Genomic DNA, 19,365 nt, shown 5'->3' on the forward strand with positions numbered 1-19,365 from the left:
GCATTCTGTAGTCTCAGCCACTCTGGAACTCCCATGTAGCCCAGGCTGGCCATGATCTCAGAGAAAGCCCCCTACCCCTACCTCTGCCTCTTGAGCTTGAGTGTTGGCATTAAAGGTGTGCGCCACCACACCTAGTGACAGTTTTATAGATCGTTTATGTTGTCTTAATTGAATGAATAGTTTTTGTTTCTGTTGGGCTTTTTGATTATGTGAATGTTTTGCCTGTTAAGTACCACGTGCCTGTAGTGCCCTCGGAGACCAGAAAAGAGGGTCAGATCCCCTGGAATTGAAATTACAGAGGGTTGCTGGCTGCCATTTAGGTGCTGGGAACTGAATTTAGGTCCTCTGCAGTAAGTGCTCATAACCTTGAGCCATCCCTCCAAACCCTTGTTGGTCGTTTTTGTGGTTTGGCTTGGTTTGGTTTCGTCTGGTCTGGTCTGGTTTGGTTCGGTGTCTCACTAAGTACCCCCAGCTGGCCTGGAACTCCATAGTAGACCAGGCTGGCTTTGAACTCACATAGATCTTTCAGGCAGATTTGCCTCCTGACTACTGGGATTAAAGGCTTGGGCCAACATCATTGGCTATTAGTTTTTTTTAAATAAATGTTAAAATAAAATTGAATTGTATGTAATTTAGAAGTACCTAGTATTACTGAGGCCCTAGAATCAATTTCCAGGAACAACAAAAACAGTAAAAAATACACTACAGAGACAACAAAAATAGAGTTACTATTTACCCAACTATATTTTTGTTTGAACTCATGCAAAAATTCTGCTAAATATATTTAAATTATAAAAGGAGAGAATAGGCAAAAATTTAAGCTCAAACTCTGTTAAATATTTAGCTGCCTAAGATAACAAAAACAAGTGAATGAGTAAATAATAAATAAGTAAATAAAACCACCAAAACAAAACCCACTGATCTCTAGTTGCCTGGAGAATACTTGTTCACCCAGAGTTAACTTTTCTAAGGTCAATACTGCTTGACAGTCTTCCTAAAGGGCTCTGAAGTACCTGTGAGACATCAAGGACAATTGCTTTCTCCCAGTTTCCAGGAAAGAGGGGCCTAACATCAGCTGTCACAGGGAGGAACCTGCATCCACTCGTCCACACAGAGATCATGAGATTGCTCTGGCTCTGCCAAATTTTTAGTAGACTGTGATTACCTGTGATAACAGTCTATTGATTTATTATTTTTTGAGAGTATCTTGTTTCTAAATTTAAAAAGCTAAGTATACTCTGCGTAATTTAAATGTCATTTTTTATTTTAATATTTGTTTAAAGAATCTAGGACTTGACGGGATGTAGTGGTGCACTCCTTTTGTCCCAGCACTCAGGAGACAGAGGCAGGGGATCCTTGTGATTTCCGGGGCTACATAGTGAGACCCCATCCTCATCCCATCAGTGAAAAAGCCTGACAGAGGAATGAGAATGATAAAATATGTGAACACTGTAACCCAAGAGTTTGCTACATGCTTGTGCCCTAAGTGTTAACTTCCCCTGTTTCTTTCCCTTTGACATAGGGTTTGTGTTTAAATTGATTTAATAAACTGTATTTACCCAGTATTTTAATTTAGAATAAGTCTTTTGAGCCAGTACTGTATTTGAGTAATTACCAACCCTCAAAATACCTTCCCACAGGACAGTTGAGAATCGAAAGTGGAAACAAGGAGACGATTAAGTACACTAAATCCAGTGGTATGGGAGACAGAGAAGCTACTCACACTTGGGGGGGCGGGGAAGGATTAAGAATTTGTCAATTTAAGATTGGGCATGGTCGCACTCGGGAGGCAGAGGCAGGTAGATCTCTGTGAGTTCAAGGCCAGTCTGGTCTACACAGTGAGTTCCAAGCCAGCTGGGGCTACAGGGAGACCCTGTGTCAAAAAGACCAAAAAAGTAAGAAATTTTCTATTTGTTATCTGTTTTGAAGATAAACCAAGGGAGCTTCTTGAAGCTGAATGAAAGTGTGGAGGACACATGTTATTTCAACTCAGTGGGGTAGTTTTGTTTGCTTGTTCACTAACAATGGATTGGGAAAAAGAATATTGTGTTTATATGTTGAACATGTAGCTTAGTCCCCTAAACATTCATGGGCGTGCCTAGCATGCAGAAAGCCTTGTGTTCTGCTGGGCGTGGTGGCACTCACCTTTAGTCCCAGTACTAGGGAGGCAGGGGCAGGTCGATCTCTGCCTCTGGGGCTACAGGGAGACCCTGTCTCAAAAAAGACAAAAAAAAAAAATTCGCAACTGAACTTTAACTTCCTTCTCCTTCTTTGTGAGGGAGGGAGGGAGGGAAGCTAGCCTTGGGTTCTTTCCCTAGCTCTGAATGAACTGGGTGTGGTGGCACACGCCTGTAATCCCAGCAGTGAGGAGGTGGAGGCAGGAAGCAACAAGGTTATCCTCAGCTATTGTATCCTGTCCTCTATATCCTCAGCTATACAATATGTTTAATTAAGCCTGGGCTACATGAGACCCTGTCTGTTTTCCATGTGAAAAAAAAGGAAGCATTGTTAAATGTATTTCAAAAGTTTAAGGGAAAGCCCAAAATTAGAGCCCATTCATTAATAACAGATGACACTTAGATTTCCCAAGGGACTGACAAGAAATACTTCGGGTCTGAGAGCCACATCTTATCAATGTAAAATTGGTAAGAAGGTGGTGTAGAACTCAGATTTCTCTCTAAGTCTGAACCAGCAATCCATGGGAAGTGGCAAGTCATATTTGAGGTCATCTAACCCAGACAGACATTCTGATTTACTTGGTATAAAAGAGAAAAAGACAGTTACTGAGTCACGCGTGGTAGCAAATGCCTGATCCCAGCTATTGCAGAGTCTGAAGCACCAGTTCAGCCTGAGCACACACACAGACCCTTGTGGTGTGTGTGTGTGTGTGTGTGTGTGTGTGTGTGTGTGTGAAGAGAAACCCCATGATGAGTGTAAAGCTGAGTTCAGTCTCTAGCACCTCCACAAAAGGGAACCAGGTCTTTAAACAAAAATGAAAACGAGTCTAAGATACAACTGCACTATGTATCTGGAATACAAGCTTTGTCCTTTATATTTGGTCATATTTAATCAACGTTACAGTAATTGTCCCTCCTGGATTTTGGCTACCACCAATGACACATCACCATCAATGAGCTCTGTGTCTGCAGTATAAAACTAAACAGGGCTGGAAAAATAACCCAGTGGTTAAGAGCACAAGGATGCTTGTTCAATTCTCACCACCGACATGGCAGCTAACAGATTGTCAGTAACTCCAGTTCCAGGGGAATCCAACTGCCTTCCAGGCAGTACGCTCATATACATAAAAATATTTTTAAAAACCAAATACAGCGTTTACTAATTATGAGAACTATATTTTAAAAGTTCTCCAACACATACAACACAGAACTACCAATATTTTCTCTTAATTGTAGAAATGGAAACCAAAACAAAAAACTACCCTAGTGAACTCAGTCCACTAATTGTGAAAATGTGGCATTTACTTATTTATGCAAGATTACTCTTCACCTTAATTATCTGGTTTTGTTGCAACTGGAATTTGGACAATAACATGTCAAGTGAAAGAGCCCAAGCACAGGAGAAACACATCTCTCATGTGAAATCTAAAAACCCTTCATGGATGCTATTCCCAGCACTCGTACAACTAGAACCAGGTATTGATATAAAAATGTGTTTACTCTATACAGGAGATTGCTCTTCACCCTGCGGAGCAGGAAATCCGACCTTGCCACAGCCTGAATGAGCCTGAGTAAACAAATGCCATGTACAATAAACCAGGAACCGTCAAATACTTAATTTCTTACGTGGAATCTAAAATACTGCCATGAAAGCACAGTAGAAATAGGGTTGCATGGGGAGGCGAGTGCAGAGTGAACGCAAAAGGCGAGTCACAAACGGTAAAATCTAGAGCATGGCGACTTGGAACGACAAAGCACCTGAAAACTGCAAAAACGGGACCGGAGATACTCAGCGGTCGAGACCACTGGCTGCCCTTGCGAAAGACCGGAGCTCGCTTCCCAGCACCCGCAAGGCGGCTAACCACTGTCCCTAACTCCAAGTCCAGATCCGTTGTCTTCCCTGTGGGCACTACACGAACCCGGTGCAGTCACGTGCCGGCAATAAATACACCCATACACATAAGGCTATTTTAAGAACAAAAAAACTGCAGAACCTCACTTTTCCTCACATACAAAGTGCGGTGCCATCGAAGGCATAATCTAAACCTTAGAAGTGTGGCACTCGCGAGCTTCGGGCCAGCAGTAGCTACCTAAGAGTCTCCTTGAAAAAGTTGGGATGAATTTATGGGCATAAAACCTTCTAATCCACTGACAGATCTGAAAGACATTAGCCTGTTCCCAATCTTGCAAATTCAAGGCAGGCTGCACAGAACAGACGGCAACGGCCGCTGAAGTCCCCATAGAACGGTTGCCACCCGCCACGCAGATGACACACGTCTACACGCAGAAGTCCGCTGGGTAGGCGAGGGGGCCTAAGTGGCCGAACCTCTACCTCTGCACGCGCGACCACAGGGGGCTAAGTATTATCCCCAAACCCGGTTTTCTAAAAGTAGCCTGAGCCCGACCTCTGCTGTGTTGCGGCTCCTCCAAGAGCAGGTGGCGGCCCTGAAAAGGGCCTTTATGGCGATCAGGGGTCCTAAGGCATCAGCCGCCGAAGCCGTAGAGCGTGCGGCCCTGGCGCTTGAGCGCGTAGACCACGTCCATGGCCGTGACGGTCTTGCGCTTGGCGTGCTCCGTGTAGGTGACGGCGTCGCGGATCAGGGGGTCTCCTCGTAGATGAGTCCGGAGATGCGCTTGACGCCGCCGCGCCGCGCCAGGCGCCGGATGGCGGGCTTGGTGATGCCCTGGATGTTGTCGCGCAGGACTTTGCGGTGGCGCTTGGCGCCGCCCTTGCCCAGACCCTTCCCGCCCTTGCCGCGACCGGACATGCTGGGACTATGGAGAAAGACGCGGAGAAATGCGACGACCCCCGGGAGACGCCGCCTTTAGAAGGCGTGTAGCGGACCGAAGTGAGAACCTGCGGGCGGAGGCGGAAAGTCGCGCCCTCCGCGGTGGGGGAGGGGAGGCCAGCAACCGGCGCCTCAGGCTCCGGGTCTGCGCGGGGGTGGACCTGGCTCCGCTCCGGGGCTCGGCTGCCGGCTTCGCTCTCGGAACGCACTCGGAAAACACTGACGTGGGCGAGAAAAGGCCCGGAGCGGCGGCGTCAGGTCTGAGAAAGCGCTGCGGGGCCACGGGGCCGCCGCCCTCCCCCGGATTTCACTGCAGTTCCGGTCCAGGGCTGAAAACTCTTCAAGGCCATCTCCGTATCTGCGTATTAGTCTCTCCTAAGAATTCTTAGCAAGAACTTGGACTTTACAGAACGTAAAGGCCGATTTTAAAAATTCTTTTTTGTCTGCTGTGCACCGGATTGAACACCAGTAACTGCTACTAAATCCTATCGTATGATTTAAACAATTTTGCTGGGCAGAGTGACTCAACAGTGAAGTATTTAGAAAACTTACTTGGGTAGAAAATTAAAAGTTTCTGTACTTAATTTTCCATCGTATCTATTTGGGGGAACATTTTAACAAAGTTCCATTTAACAAAGACAATGAAATTTTTTCCTATTATAGTACGATTCATTCTGACTGTAACCTAGAATTAAAATGTTTTGTTGGGAAGGATGCATATGTTAAGGTATTAAATAATTAATACTCTGTTTTCCTCCAAAACCGTCTGAACGCTTTAGTATATTCGCTTGTACCAGCAGTAATTGTTGTGAAGGAAAAAAAGGTTAGTATAAGTAGCCAGTGTGATTGGGTTGTGTGTGCTGAGCCCTGGGGTCAAAAGGCCTTGCCTAGAGGGCTCTATTCATGAGCTAATGTTACAGCTCTAAGTAAATATTTTATTTCTTAATTTCATGTGTCTGAGTATATTGCCTGCATGCATGTAAGTGAACCTGTTTTGTGTAATGCCCTCGGAGGTCAGAAGAGAGTGTTTGATCCTTTGGTACTGGAGTTACAGATAGTCACCATGTGGGTGCTGAGAATCGAACCCCTGGTCTTCTGCAAGAGCAGTCAGTGCTCTTAACTGCTGAGCCAGCTCTCCAGCCCCAACTTTTTTTTTTTTAAACCTTCAGAGTATATTTCTGATGTAAATGACCGAGTCTGGATTATCGGTTGGCCACTCTTCCTGATTTGTTGATTTCTTTACATAGATCAAATGTTACCTTTAATATATTTACTTTTTGATTATACCAGGAACAGTTACTGTCCTTTGTATTGTTTACATTAATAAGTTTTAAATATTGTAACTTTTTCCATGTTTAAATAAAAAGATATAAAATACCCTTAGCATTTAGGTTATGATTATACAAATTATGTTAGTACTCAGAGAAGACCGATGCTGCAGGGTAGAAAAGAGAGGCATCTTTTGTCTCCAAGGCCAGCTTTGTCTCCTTACCTCTTTTGGGTTGGTACTTTCTTCCTGTCTTCCTTTATCCATTCCAGGAGGTCTGGGAACACCCAGTGGTGGCTGTGCTCAGAAGTTCTGTAGCTCTCTTACCCTTTACGGAGATGGGACATCCTATTCGAGAACGTTTTCTATGTAAAATTCATGAACCCAAAGAACAAGAAATTTGTCCTATCTTGTGTGTATTGTGAAAGTGAATCAAAAGAAGAGCCTCATTTTAGCTATAAACATTCAGATTTGCCTTGTAGACGTAGGGAACGAGTTCTGTGGTCAAAGCTACTACCTTGTATGAAGATCGTACCCTGGATGATGGTGCACCTGGGCCCACAGATGACAGGCCTTCCAGGACTGACCAAAGTTTGATGTGTAATGTATGGGAAAGTGTACAGAATTGAGGGAGATGAAACTTCTCAGCTCGTCTGAGTTCTACGGAGCCTGCTCATGAGGCTTCAGGATGATGCCAACAACCTATCAACAATCTACCCTGGTAGAGTCAAGCGTTTATATGCCTTTGAAGAAACTGGAATTCTGAACTTCATGTGAAACCAGTCTTGCTGCTTCGTCACTCACGTTGGGCTTTGTTCACACCTGAGTAGAGGTTGGTGGGGTTCACCTGTGTAAGTGACTGGACTTTGTCCACTGTGGGTGCATCTTCAGTTTGCCTGAATTCAACTGACAAAGGCCAAGTGGGAGGAATCTGAAGAGAGTCCCAGTCCATACTGCTGAATACCGCTGATAGAGCCGGGTTTGGAGGCTCCCTCCAGGGGTTCTTGTGTCCCTGAACAAGGAGCTGAGCAGAGTCACCCAGTTGCAGTAGAAGTAGAGACAGTTTATGAAGGGACAGTACACTTCCAAAGAACAAAGTGGACTGAAGAGAGAGAGTTCACTAGCTCAACAGACTTGTACTGGGTTTAGGTTTTGGTAATTTGCCTTAGTATGGGCTTTGTCATGCATGCTATACTACATGTAGTTCTACTCACAACTTCATGTATGAGGTGTCTTTGTATTATCTTAAATCTCCATGCAGGGCATGCATTTCAGTGTTATAATGATCATAGGTCACCATTGTTAGATTTAGGAGGGCAGAAAAAGGAAGGCTTAGTTTAAAGTTTAGAAATAAGAGTCAGAGCCAGACCTGCAACAGGCAAAGAATGGGTTCCCTGGATCCAAGGAGCCCAGCAAAGGCTGATAAACTCTTTTGCATGGAATGAGTATCTGTATCAAAAGGGGAGCCATCTGGACTTACATAGGAGCTCTGTTTCTCATAGCTGCAAGAGTTAACTCTGTGCCAGGGTCTGGTGTCCTTGAGGGTCTCTTCTTCCAAGATTTTCTCAGGCAGGTGGGTGAGTTATCTGTAGCACTAAAAGTAGACAGGTGGGTGCCATAAATAGTCTCTCTCAGTCCAGACAGTGACCAGTTGATAAGGCGTGAGCAAGCCCAGGCTGCCAATTTAGGGCCAGTTAGCTACTTTAAGGGATTTATGGCTTTCCCTAATCAGGCTTGTGGCTCTTCTGCAATTCACACATTCTTGTCAATCTTCAGACACACTGGAGTGCCTCTGAGCCTGGGTCAGTGGCTGGTTGTATTAGGCCTTTGCCTGAGGATTTTCCAGCCTTCCTTTTTCCATGTTAATTTTGTAAGGATTGGGTAAGACCTGCTGGATCTCATTCTATTTTATTTTCTACCTCATTTTTATGGCAAGAGATATGTTGACAAAATAATAAAGGATTTATTGGATATAAGCCCTCTTTTTTTGAGAGTGTTACTGGAACTCACTATGTAGACCACACTGTCCTCAAACACACTGACCTCTGCCTCCTGAATGCCACCATCCTTACCTGAATAGTACTTTTGTGTGACATGAAGCCATCAATAACAAATATCCCAAGACTCAGGGGAAAGTATAGGCTGAACGGGAGAACCCAACCAGGACTTTCTGTTCACATTCTCTGTGTGGCATTTCCTTCTCCTAGGTATGGGGTAGCATCAAGGCCAAACATAACTAGAATGACAGTGATAGATTACAACCATGGACAAGGAGGGTCCCAAAACAGTCAAAGAGCAAACACACCAGGACAGAATGGCAGAAATTTAGGACAGATTTCATACAGAAATAGCCCACAGCTGTTGACTGGTTTGTGCGGCTTTGGGATCAGGGAGCAAGTATTACAACCTTAAGTGGCTCTGAGGTGACTCAGATCTCCTTAGCAGGGAAACCCAATTTTAAACCATGAACTACTTTGGCTCAGAGCTGTAGAGCTGTAGAGTTAACCCTAAATGGGACCCCACAGTTTGGGGATGAACTGAACGGACTTAAACAGTTATAAACACTAGAAAACAAGCCATTCTAGCAATGATACATAACAAATGCATATGGAACATTTCAGGTCACTGCAACAAATGGAATCTTACAAGTGTCATTATGCATACTTTAATAGGCTTCCAGACTAGGACTGACAGGTTAGAGGGCTTTAAACTGTCATCAGAACTGTGACAAAGCTGCTCCCAAATCAGTCCCTTACATGAAACAGGAACTTTTCCATTCCTAACGCAATAGCACACAGCAGGTCTAATACCTGTAACACGTACCATACACCCAGGCAGGATTACTGTCTCAGACAAACACAACATGTAGAGAACCAGGGAACAGCTGAGTGCCAAAGTCATTCCAGGAATCTAGCCCACAAGACAGAGATGACTGTTAGCCAAGGCCAACCCATTTTGTAAAGCTCCTCCATTTGAAAGGCAGTTCCCCAAATAGTAGTAACTTTGTAAATCAATCAGGTGGCATAACCTCTCCCTTCCTCTAGAACCTATAAGAAGGAACCCTCACTCTGTTACTTGGGCCTGAACTCTTCTCAGAGCCCCTGTAATGCTGCTGTCTGCCTGTCTATGGTGTGAATACATTTTTAACAAATCTCTTATCCAAAAGGGCAGTCTGCCTCGGTGTCCCTGTTGGACTACACGTCAGAAACCTTTCAGTAATTACAGGGAAAGAACCCCTTCTCTCAAAGTAACCAACAGACAAATACAAGAGGTGACCAAGTTAAAACTCACAAAACTCAGGTGTGGTGGCACACACCTTTACCCAGTACTCAGAAGTCAGAGGCAGGTGGATCTCTGTGAGATCGGACTAGCCTGGTCTACAAAGTGAGTTCCAGGTGAGCTGGGGCTATAAGGAGACACTGTCTCAAATGAAGCAAATCCCACTAACCCCCAAAATCCCAGTAACTCCACAAAAATGAAAAGCTTTTGTAGCAAAACAACTGTAGCCTGCCTGATTAGAGCAAGAAATTTATCACCTGATAGACATGACCTTGTCTGTCTCCGGTGAAGTAGAATTTCCTACATGTATATGTAGGAAATGGTAGTTATTAAAACCCACAAAAATTGTAAGGTGTAGATCAGAAGAAGTGCAAAAAACCCTTCTGTCCCTACCTTCTCACACATTATCAGCATAAACCAAGCAATGCCCATTAAAGTGTGATCTCTGTAAAGAGATAACAGAAAAGATCATGAAACTACTCAGAAAAAATATCAGGCAGGTCTACCAACTTTACTAGCCCAAAATGGCAAGCTTTAGAACCTAATGGCTTATATAGATTAACTGTAGATTACAGAAGTTTGAACAAGCTATCTCCTATATTCCTAGGTTTATTACCTGATGTAAAAGTTATTCATAAAATAACAATATAATGGGAAGTAATGTCTAACAATAGAAAAGTCATAATTGCCCTTTGCAATAAAGCCAAAAATATACCACCTTTGTTTGAGAAGACAAACAGTATTTAAAAAAAAAATACTTTTTGTGTGTGTGTGTGTGCATAAGAGTGCATTGCCTGCATGTGTGTAAGTGCACCTGTGCCGTGCAATGCCTGAAGTCAGAAGAGACGAAGGGATCAAATCTCCTGGAACTGGATGATGATGTTGTTAACTGCAATGTGAGTGCTGGGAATTAAACCCAGGTCCTCTGCAAGAGCAGCCAGTACTCTTAACCACTGAATCATCTCTCCAGCTCCAACAGATAGTATATGTAAAACTCCCACAAGGCTACTTTAAATAGTTCAGTAAAAAGACGCATCTGTACAGTTCCTCTTTCAAACCTATGACACTCACCGATGGTCCTGGTTCTTCGTATTCTTCCCTGCAGCTGCTTCTGGGCTCTTAGTCTTATCAACACAGACTCTCCCTTTCTATCAGCCCACTTTTGAAACCTATTGCTTTAACCCTTTGTAGTCACACTATGCATTTAACCTACATCTGTACATATATATTGACTGGGCACACTATTTCAGAAACAGACAAATACATTGTCTTTCCACAATATCAGAACTTATTGAATAACAGTAAATTGGCAAGATTTAGCATTTCAGCCACAGCAATTTGTTATCAAATCTACCTACCTTGGTAGTGTTAGAAGAGCAAAAAGACCCATAAGATTAGCTGGTCTGTTGGGAGACCCACCTTTCCAGTTTCGCTGGTCAATCACCTGGTCATAAGACCACCCTAGGAAGGCAGGTTCACCTTAAGTCATGCTAAACAGATGGGCGGAATACCTAATGTGTTAATGAGATAGTGAAAATTTCCAGCCTGAGTCCCACCTCCTAGTGCAGGGCTTCTGGACCTGACATGGAACTCTGCAAGTCTGCCTGCCTGTTTGTTTTTCCCCTTCTTCCCTCCTTTCTCCCTTTCAAGGTGGCTGCCAAGATTACCAGTTCGCCTGCCCTGAGAATTTTTCTTTAATATATAAATAGATTTACTGTGTTATATGTGATCTGAGAGTTAATATTAGCAGTTAACATTGGGAGTTAAAGAACCTGTGTTCAATTCAGCCAAGTGTCCAGGGAAAAGCAGGACTATATGGGTGTGGTGGCACATGCCTTTCATCTCGGCAGAGGTAGAAGCCAACCTGGTCTACATAGTGAGTTCCAGGCTCGCTGGGGCTACAGGGAGACCATGTCTGTAGAAGACCCACCTCCCTGCCCCCTAAAAGTTAACTAGCTGCAAGTCTGTCTCTGCAGTCAACTTTTAACTGCTTAACCATGGAAAGGATTTCCTAAAAACATCTTGTTACAACTGCTTAACCATGGAAAGGATTTCCTAAAAACATCTTGTTACAATCATGTGACACATAGGTAAATAAGTTGTAAAATTCCAGGAAACTAGTTTAAACCCACCAATGAATTAGTTGCTAAAAGATGACCTATAAAAACTATAAAACCTGAAAATTTAACTGGTGTGTGAGGGTGATCCAGAATTTCTGAGCCTTGGTTCATTTGGGAATGTGTGGAATAGAGTTGTGAGCTCTCCAGCTCTCAGAGTAAGGGGATGGATGGATTTCTCCACTGCTTGATTTTCCATAAGAAGAAGAGACTGAAAATGATGCCCTGCTTACACTTGCCTTCACTGATTTTCCTGAGGACCGTTCCATCTTCCCCGTCAACACTGTTTTCTAGGTTATACCTCCCTCCTGCACTATGAAAAAAGTACACAATCTTGTCGACCTCTATGAAGTTTAAGGATTTTTCCCTCATTTAGTAAATGTGCTCATTTTCCCCTTGTTAATATCTCTACATTCTTCTAACTCTAAACTGTAGCTGGTCCTGGTGAACATGCATGTAACTGCAACATGTGGAGGCTGCGGAAGGAGGATTTCCGTGAGTTCCAGGCAAGCTTGGCTACAGAGCAAGGCCATGTCTCAAAAATACACCAATGAACAGCCGGGCCTGGTGGCACATGCCTTTAACCCCAGAATTTAGGAGGCTGAGGCAGGCAGATGTTTTTGAGTTGAGGCCAGACTGGTCTACAAGAATGAGTTCCAGGCCAGCTGGGGCTACATGGAGACCCTGTCTCAAAAAAGACAAAAAACAAAACAGAACTATATATTCATACACACATACCAATGAGGTCTGGAGAGATAGCTCAGTGGTTAAGAGCGCTGGCTACTCTTGGAGAGGACCAGGGTTCGGTTCCTAGTACCCATATGGCAGCTAATAACCATCTGTAACTCCAGTTCCAGGGGATCTGACATCTTCTGACCTTCTTGGGCACTGCATTACAGAGGGGCAGTTACATACAAGCAGGCAACACACTCATACACATTAAAAAAAAAAAAAAATGAATGGGTGCATGAAAAAAGCTTGTATTAAATTTTGACACAATTTAAAATGTTTATTTTGTAATGTATTAGATATTTTTCAGGGTTCCATGTAACAACTTTGGAGAGTAGTTCACAGCTCAATCTCTGGGATCATACAAGTGGATTTAAGTTGTGGCTTCGGTGCGGTCTCTTCTCTATTTAATTTTCTCAATTTTAAAGGATGGAAGACAATAGAATTTGCTCCACAGCATACTGTAGGGATTAAAGGAGATGATCAAGCAGAGTGGTTAGACAGACGTACTAAGATTTTACTAGTCACACAGTAGTTAAAATTTACTTTTGGTGTCTGTGTGCTGGCATTTCATTGATATTCAAGTACCTTTTACTCTTTCATAGTCACTATAACATGTACATTTACAGACAAGAAATGACATTCATTTTCTTGAAATGTCTCTATTTGAATAACTCTTTACATAGTATTTAATACTCTGAAAAAACTCAGAATCCCAAAACTAAAATGAATCATATATATACTTTCTTTTCATTTTGTACTTTTTAAGACAGGGTCATACGCCAGGCGTGGTTGTGCACGCCTGTAGTCCCAACACTCGGAAGGCAGAGGCAGGCAGATCTCTTTGAGTTCAAGGCCAGCCTGGTCTACACAGTGTCAGGCCAGCTGGGGCTACAGGGAGACCCTGGCTCAAAAAGACAAAAAGAAAGAAAAAGACCAGGCCTTCCTGTGTAACCCTGACTGGCTTGCAATTCTCTATATACCCCAGGCTGGCCTAAAACTCAGAGATCCTCCAGCTTCGGCTTCCTGAGTGTGGGATTAAAAGAGACCAGGCTTTAAATAAATAAATAAATAAACAAACAAACAAATACTATATTTTTAAAATCAAGTCATAATAAGCAGACAGTAAAGGTGTAACAAGTTATAAAAACTAGTCCTAAGATAAACGGAGGTTTCTTAAAGTACCTGGGGTTTGCCCAGAAGCCACAGGGAAAAGTATTTTTCCACCGCCTTCTCTGCGCTTAGCTGGGGCGTTGTAAAGACAAGTCTGCTTGTACAGGCCTGAGATTTCAGTTGCTCAAGAAACAAGGCAGGTCGTCTGAAATTTTGAAGCCCGCCTAGGTTAGGCAGATTAAGCTAAATAACAAGGCCCGGTGTAAAACAAAATCCAAAGGGCAAAGCAACCCTAATAAACTGTGCCCCCCCCGGTGAGTTCAAGTGTTCAGTGAGCGTTATTTCCCAAGATGCAGAGATCTAGGCGCTAAGAAATGCAGGTGTTTGGGGCTTACAGATCATCTGTGTAAATAAACTGTTATCTGTGACTTCTGGGGCAAGGGCTCTGCCAAGGAATGAGGTCAGAGTCCAAGGTGACTTTAAAATTTGAACGTATTGTGACGTTCCAGCCTCAAAGGGTTACAGGGGATTTAAAATGTAGCTTGACACCAGATAGGAAGGGCTACTTTCCCAGCAAACATTCCTCCTGAGCTCAGGAATGTCAAAGGGAGAGAAAACAACACGAGGTGAATGAAGTCGATGGTGGCACCCTGGTAACCGGGGCGCATTAAGGTCAGACCCTTTTCAACAGAGCCAGCGCATTTAGAAACACGTGGGTGGCTCTGAAAAGAGCCTTTGGGGTTGAGAAAGGAGCTCTGCGCGCTCACTTGGAGCTGGTGTACTTGGTGACGGCCTTGGTGCCCTCGGACACGGCGTGCTTGGCCAGCTCCCCAGGCAGCAGCAGGCGCACGGCCGTCTGGATCTCCCGGGACGTGATGGTCGAGCGCTTGTTGTAGTGCGCCAGGCGCGACGCCTCGCCCGCGATGCGCTCGAAGATGTCGTTGACGAACGAGTTCATGATGCCCATGGCCTTGGACGAGATGCCCGTGTCGGGGTGCACCTGCTTCAGCACCTTGTACACGTACACCGAGTAGCTCTCCTTGCGGCTGCGCTTGCGCTTCTTGCCGTCCTTCTTCTGCGCCTTGGTCACCGCCTTCTTGGAGCCCTTCTTCGGGGCGGGCGCCTTCGTGGGCTCGGGCATCGCGACGAAGACAACAAACACCAAACTGGAGGAGCGGAGCTCTGACGCGGAAGAGGGCGAGCCACCCTATTTATCGGCCTTTTATGCAAATGAGGACGGGGAACGCCGCTTCTGATTGGTCCAAATCGTTAGCGCGCCAATGGGCATTGCCCAATCAAAACACGAGGCGGGCACAGTCGCACGCCCCATTGGCGTAAACGAAAACGGGAAGACAGCCAATCACACGGCCACCTTTTCGCGCCTTGAGGAAACTATAAGAGCCCAGCCGGGGAACCTTGGTGTCACCCAACTCCTAACTGCCGTTTGCTCTTCGCCATGTCTGGACGCGGCAAGCAGGGCGGCAAGGCGCGCGCCAAGGCCAAGACCCGCTCGTCCCGGGCCGGCCTGCAGTTCCCCGTGGGCCGCGTGCACCGGCTGCTGCGCAAAGGCAACTACTCGGAGCGGGTGGGCGCCGGCGCCCCGGTCTACCTGGCGGCCGTGCTGGAGTACCTGACGGCCGAGATCCTGGAGCTGGCGGGCAACGCGGCCCGCGACAACAAGAAGACGCGCATCATCCCGCGCCACCTGCAGCTGGCCATCCGCAACGCCGTGCTGCTCCCCAAGAAGACCGAGAGCCACCACAAGGCCAAGGGCAAGTAGGCCACTTCACAAAAACCTTCCAGTTAAAGCCAAAGGCTCTTTTCAGAGCCACCTACAATGTTTTAAAAGAGCTAAACATTTTTAAATGCGTCATTGCATTTTCTGAGCGAGTTAACTGCATCAGCCTTGGAATTGGAATGTCTAGGGATCCAATCTAGTTCTACCTAGTTAAATTTGGTACCTGTCGTTATTCGACATAAACTAACATGCTTTGAACCAAAACGTTCTGAGGCGGCCAGGCTCGACCTTCCTGGTCTTTGGGTTCTTGAGGCCTCAGCTCATAAGCTGTTTCACTCCTTAGTGGTCTGAATGAATCAGAACGGTGATTGGATCGGTTATTTAGGTTCTGTAGCTGCAGTGATTGTTTAGAAACTTGTTAATGCCCTCCACACAAATGTCCAGAACTTAAATTAGGTGATGTTTGGAGCATACCATATTTTGCTTCAAAATGTTTAAATTTGCTCTTCTAGATCACATTCCAATTTGCAAGAGCAAGGTTCTTCTTTCTTTTTTTTTCCTCTCCTTTTAGTTAAATTTCGCAGCAGTGGAATTTATGTACTTGAGACCAGGTCTCACTACCTGTCCCTGACTACCCTGGTACTCCCACCAGACTGGGTCCAAAACTAGAGATCCACCTGCCTCTGCCTCTGGGGTGCTATGATTCAAGACGTGGACAAACAGCTCTGGAATTATCTTTGACAAGGAAGTACTAGGTTGTGCAAAGATGTTCCTTTTAAATTATTAGGCCTTTTATCCTTACAAATTACCTTTTTTATTTTTTGGTAATTTTGTCTTTAGAAGGTTGATAGTTGCATATGAAGGAATAGAAAGTATTGTGAACATACAATGCATACTGAATTTTGAACAGCTAACCCCAAAGTAAAATACTTGCTAATAATATATTGAGTATATGGCATAATAATATGGACATACTATGTGAAATATTGAAATTTCCGTTTTAATGTAGCCCCTAGGAAAGTTATCTCAGTAGCCTTTATTTCTACTGGAAATACCTAATATAAAGCAAAGCAGTCGGAAAAGAAAATACAGCGCAGAACACCAAAGAACTTGAATTAAGTTTATTACTGCTTGAGTCAAGATTGATCATTACTTAGAACAGACTGGCCGGGTCGAGCTCCGGGCAATTTTCCTGCCTCAGCTTCCAGAGTCGGGGTAGTGGATGTTCTACAGCAATACCAGTATGTGAGACAAAAAGGATTGCAAGACAGCAGGTCCGCGAACTTCCCAGGGAGATGGTGTCTGAAAAACAAAAACACAAAACAAAAAAAAAACCCAGCACCAAATACCAAACAGGAAAGTTCTGACCAATGCTGTCAGAGCTGAGTAGGCCTGGTCTACTTCTGTCCAATCAGCTTTACATTCTGATTATAAATAAGCTTCCTGCGGGGCTTGACGGCGAACCGGAGTTCTGGAGCCATGGCGCGCACGAAGCAGACGGCCCGCAAGTCCACCGGCGGCAAGGCCCCGCGCAAGCAGCTGGCCACCAAGGCCGCCCGCAAGAGCGCGCCGGCCACCGGCGGCGTGAAGAAGCCGCACCGCTACCGGCCCGGCACCGTGGCGCTGCGCGAGATCCGGCGCTACCAGAAGTCCACCGAGCTGCTGATCCGCAAGCTGCCGTTCCAGCGCCTGGTGCGCGAGATCGCGCAGGACTTCAAGACCGACCTGCGCTTCCAGAGCTCGGCCGTGATGGCGCTGCAGGAGGCCAGCGAGGCCTACCTGGTGGGGCTGTTCGAGGACACCAACCTGTGCGCCATCCACGCCAAGCGCGTCACCATCATGCCCAAGGACATCCAGCTGGCGCGCCGCATCCGCGGGGAGAGGGCGTGATTGCTTTCGCAGTTTTTACCGCTTCTTTCCCAAAGGCTCTTTTCAGAGCCACTCACATGTGCGCTAAAAGAACTGCTCTCTAGGAATTGTGTATTTCGTGTGGTGTTTATTTCCTGGTGGGATTACAATACTTGTTTGGTGGAAGTCATTAATTAATTGGGCCTCCTAACGTGTCATAGTTTTGCGGTAATACTTTCCCCGAAGCAAGTGCAAACCGGGAAATGGGGCATCTGCCTGAGTCTTCCCCAAGTTCCTCAGGTTTCTCTTAAGTGTGGGAGGTATTTCAGGTTGAGGACTGGGCCTGCTTAATTGGCTAAGAATGTCTGATTGGCAATTTAGAGCCAAAGCCATTTGAGGGTGTGCGCCTGTGCTTCTGGTTTAGTATGTAGGGCTATCTAATGCGTAGGGCTATCTAATTGGTTCTAGGTGTGTCCGAAGTTAAGCCAATTTAGAGAAGTGTAAGGAATCAAGCTTTTTTTTTTTCTAAATCTTCCCCTTAGGGTGTTGCCTGAGTAAAAACTCCATAATCCCCACTTTTTCCACTCAAATTACCAAGTAGTCATTTGTCTGATTCATTTACTTATTCTAATTTTCAGATTTATGAAAGGAACTTTGTTCACTTGTGCACTAGAAATGTAGTCAGTATTCCCTGGAAGAGTGCTTGGGCCAACAGCAGAGAAAGCCCAATAAGCTAGGGTGCTGTCACAAGGCATCACCCTCCCCTTGCATTCTGACTTGAAGTGTCCTTAATATGGTCTATGACCTGTCTTCCTTTCTCATCAAAGCATTTAGCTTTTCCTGACTAACTGGTCTTTGCTTGCTGTCAAACCTCAACTTGTCAGCATTTCAGTAGAAAGAATTTTACATTAAATTTACATCAGAATTTTTACATTAAATTTATTTATAGTATTTTTTTTTTTTTTTTGGTCTTTTTGAGACAGGGTCTCTGTAGCCCCAGCTGTCCTGGAACACACTATGTAAACCAGGCTGGCCTTGAACTCACAGAGATCTGCTTGCCTCTGGATTAAAGGCATGTACCAGCCTATTTATAGTATTTTTGAGACAGGGATTCCCCTTAGCCCCAGCTGGCCTGGAACTCACAGAGATTTTCATGCTTCTGCCTCCCTAGTGTTGGGATTAAAATTATTTTAAAATTTTGAACCCATTTCTCAAAAAAAATATTGACAGGGTCTCATGGCGCTCCAGCTGGCCTTAGAATCCTGCTCTTCCCATTTCTATCTCCCATGTACTGGGATTAAGGCATGTACCACCAGCCCTGATTTACTAATTCTTAAAACTAGTTTGAGAGCTGGGGGTGGTGGCCCAGTCTTTTAATGCTAGCACTAGGGAAACAGAGGCAGGGTGCTCTCTGAGTTTGAAGTCAGCCTGATTTACATAGGGAGTTCCATGCCACCAGAGCTACATAGTAAGATACCATCTCAAAACAAAACAACACAAAACAAAACAATATAAAAGCTGGCAGATCTCTGCGAGACTGTGGCCAGCCTGGTCTCCATAGTGAGTTTCACACCCGATCTCTAAAAGATAAAAACAAAATACCCTTGTCTTTTACTTGGGAGATTTATATATGTTACTCAGTTATCACAACTGATAGTTTTAAAATATTTATTCTGTGTATGAACCATGTACAGACTTGAAGTTCAGAGGACACTGTGGGAGTCTTCTTTGCCACCATGTCAGTTCTGAGGATTGAACTCAGATCTTCAGCCTTGGCAGCAAGAGCCTTTACCCTCTGAGTCACTGCTAGGTCACTATGATTATGTTATTTGTTTAATTACAAGTATATGCATGTGAGTGCCGGTGCCCTCACAGACAGAAAGTCAGATTCTTTGGCTATGGAGTTACAGGCAGTTGTGAGCTGCCATGTGAGTGCTTGAACCAAACTCCTGTCCTCTGGAAGAGTAGTACCTGCTGATGAAGGCTGAGCCATCTTTCCAGCCCTTGCCCCTATTCCTCCAAATATGCATTCTTTTTTTTTTTTCTTTTCTTTTTTTTTTTTTTTTTTTTTTTAACATAATGTGTAGCCCATACTTTCCTGAAACTTCGTATGTAGAACAGGTTCATCTTGAATTTGCAGCAATCCTTTGGCCTCTGCCTCCTGAGTGCTGGTATTACAAGGGTGTACTACCATGCCAGCCCAAATGATTCTTATTTTATTTTTTAAAAATATTTTATTTATTATTTTTATGTGTTTGTGTATATTGCCTATATGTAGGTAAGTGCACCCATGTTGTACAGTGCCCAC

The 19,365-nt window shown here is 44.7% G+C and overlaps 1 protein-coding gene and 1 pseudogene across 1 annotated transcript; both read right to left on the minus strand.

Annotated features, from left to right (window-relative positions):
- Window positions 1-4,554: 4,554 nt before the first annotated feature.
- On the minus strand, window positions 4,555-4,980 carry LOC103728670 (annotated as a pseudogene).
- A 9,209-nt stretch (window positions 4,981-14,189) lies between these two features.
- Window positions 14,190-14,643, minus strand: LOC103728669 (histone H2B type 1-M-like). The gene has a single exon (XM_008826635.2). The coding sequence runs from the start codon at window positions 14,610-14,612 to the stop codon at window positions 14,235-14,237; it is 378 nt and encodes a 125-aa protein (XP_008824857.1). The 5' UTR covers window positions 14,613-14,643; the 3' UTR covers window positions 14,190-14,234.
- Window positions 14,644-19,365: the final 4,722 nt, after the last annotated feature.

Source organism: Nannospalax galili, unplaced genomic scaffold (assembly GCF_000622305.1).
Source record: "Nannospalax galili isolate Female #2095 unplaced genomic scaffold, S.galili_v1.0 scaffold952, whole genome shotgun sequence".
Lineage (NCBI taxonomy): Eukaryota > Metazoa > Chordata > Mammalia > Rodentia > Spalacidae > Nannospalax > Nannospalax galili.

Bases quoted from the DNA above. Each gene is read 5' to 3' on its own strand.
- LOC103728669 (XM_008826635.2), bottom strand. From the start codon at position 14,612: ATGCCCGAGCCCACGAAGGCGCCCGCCCCGAAGAAGGGCTCCAAGAAG.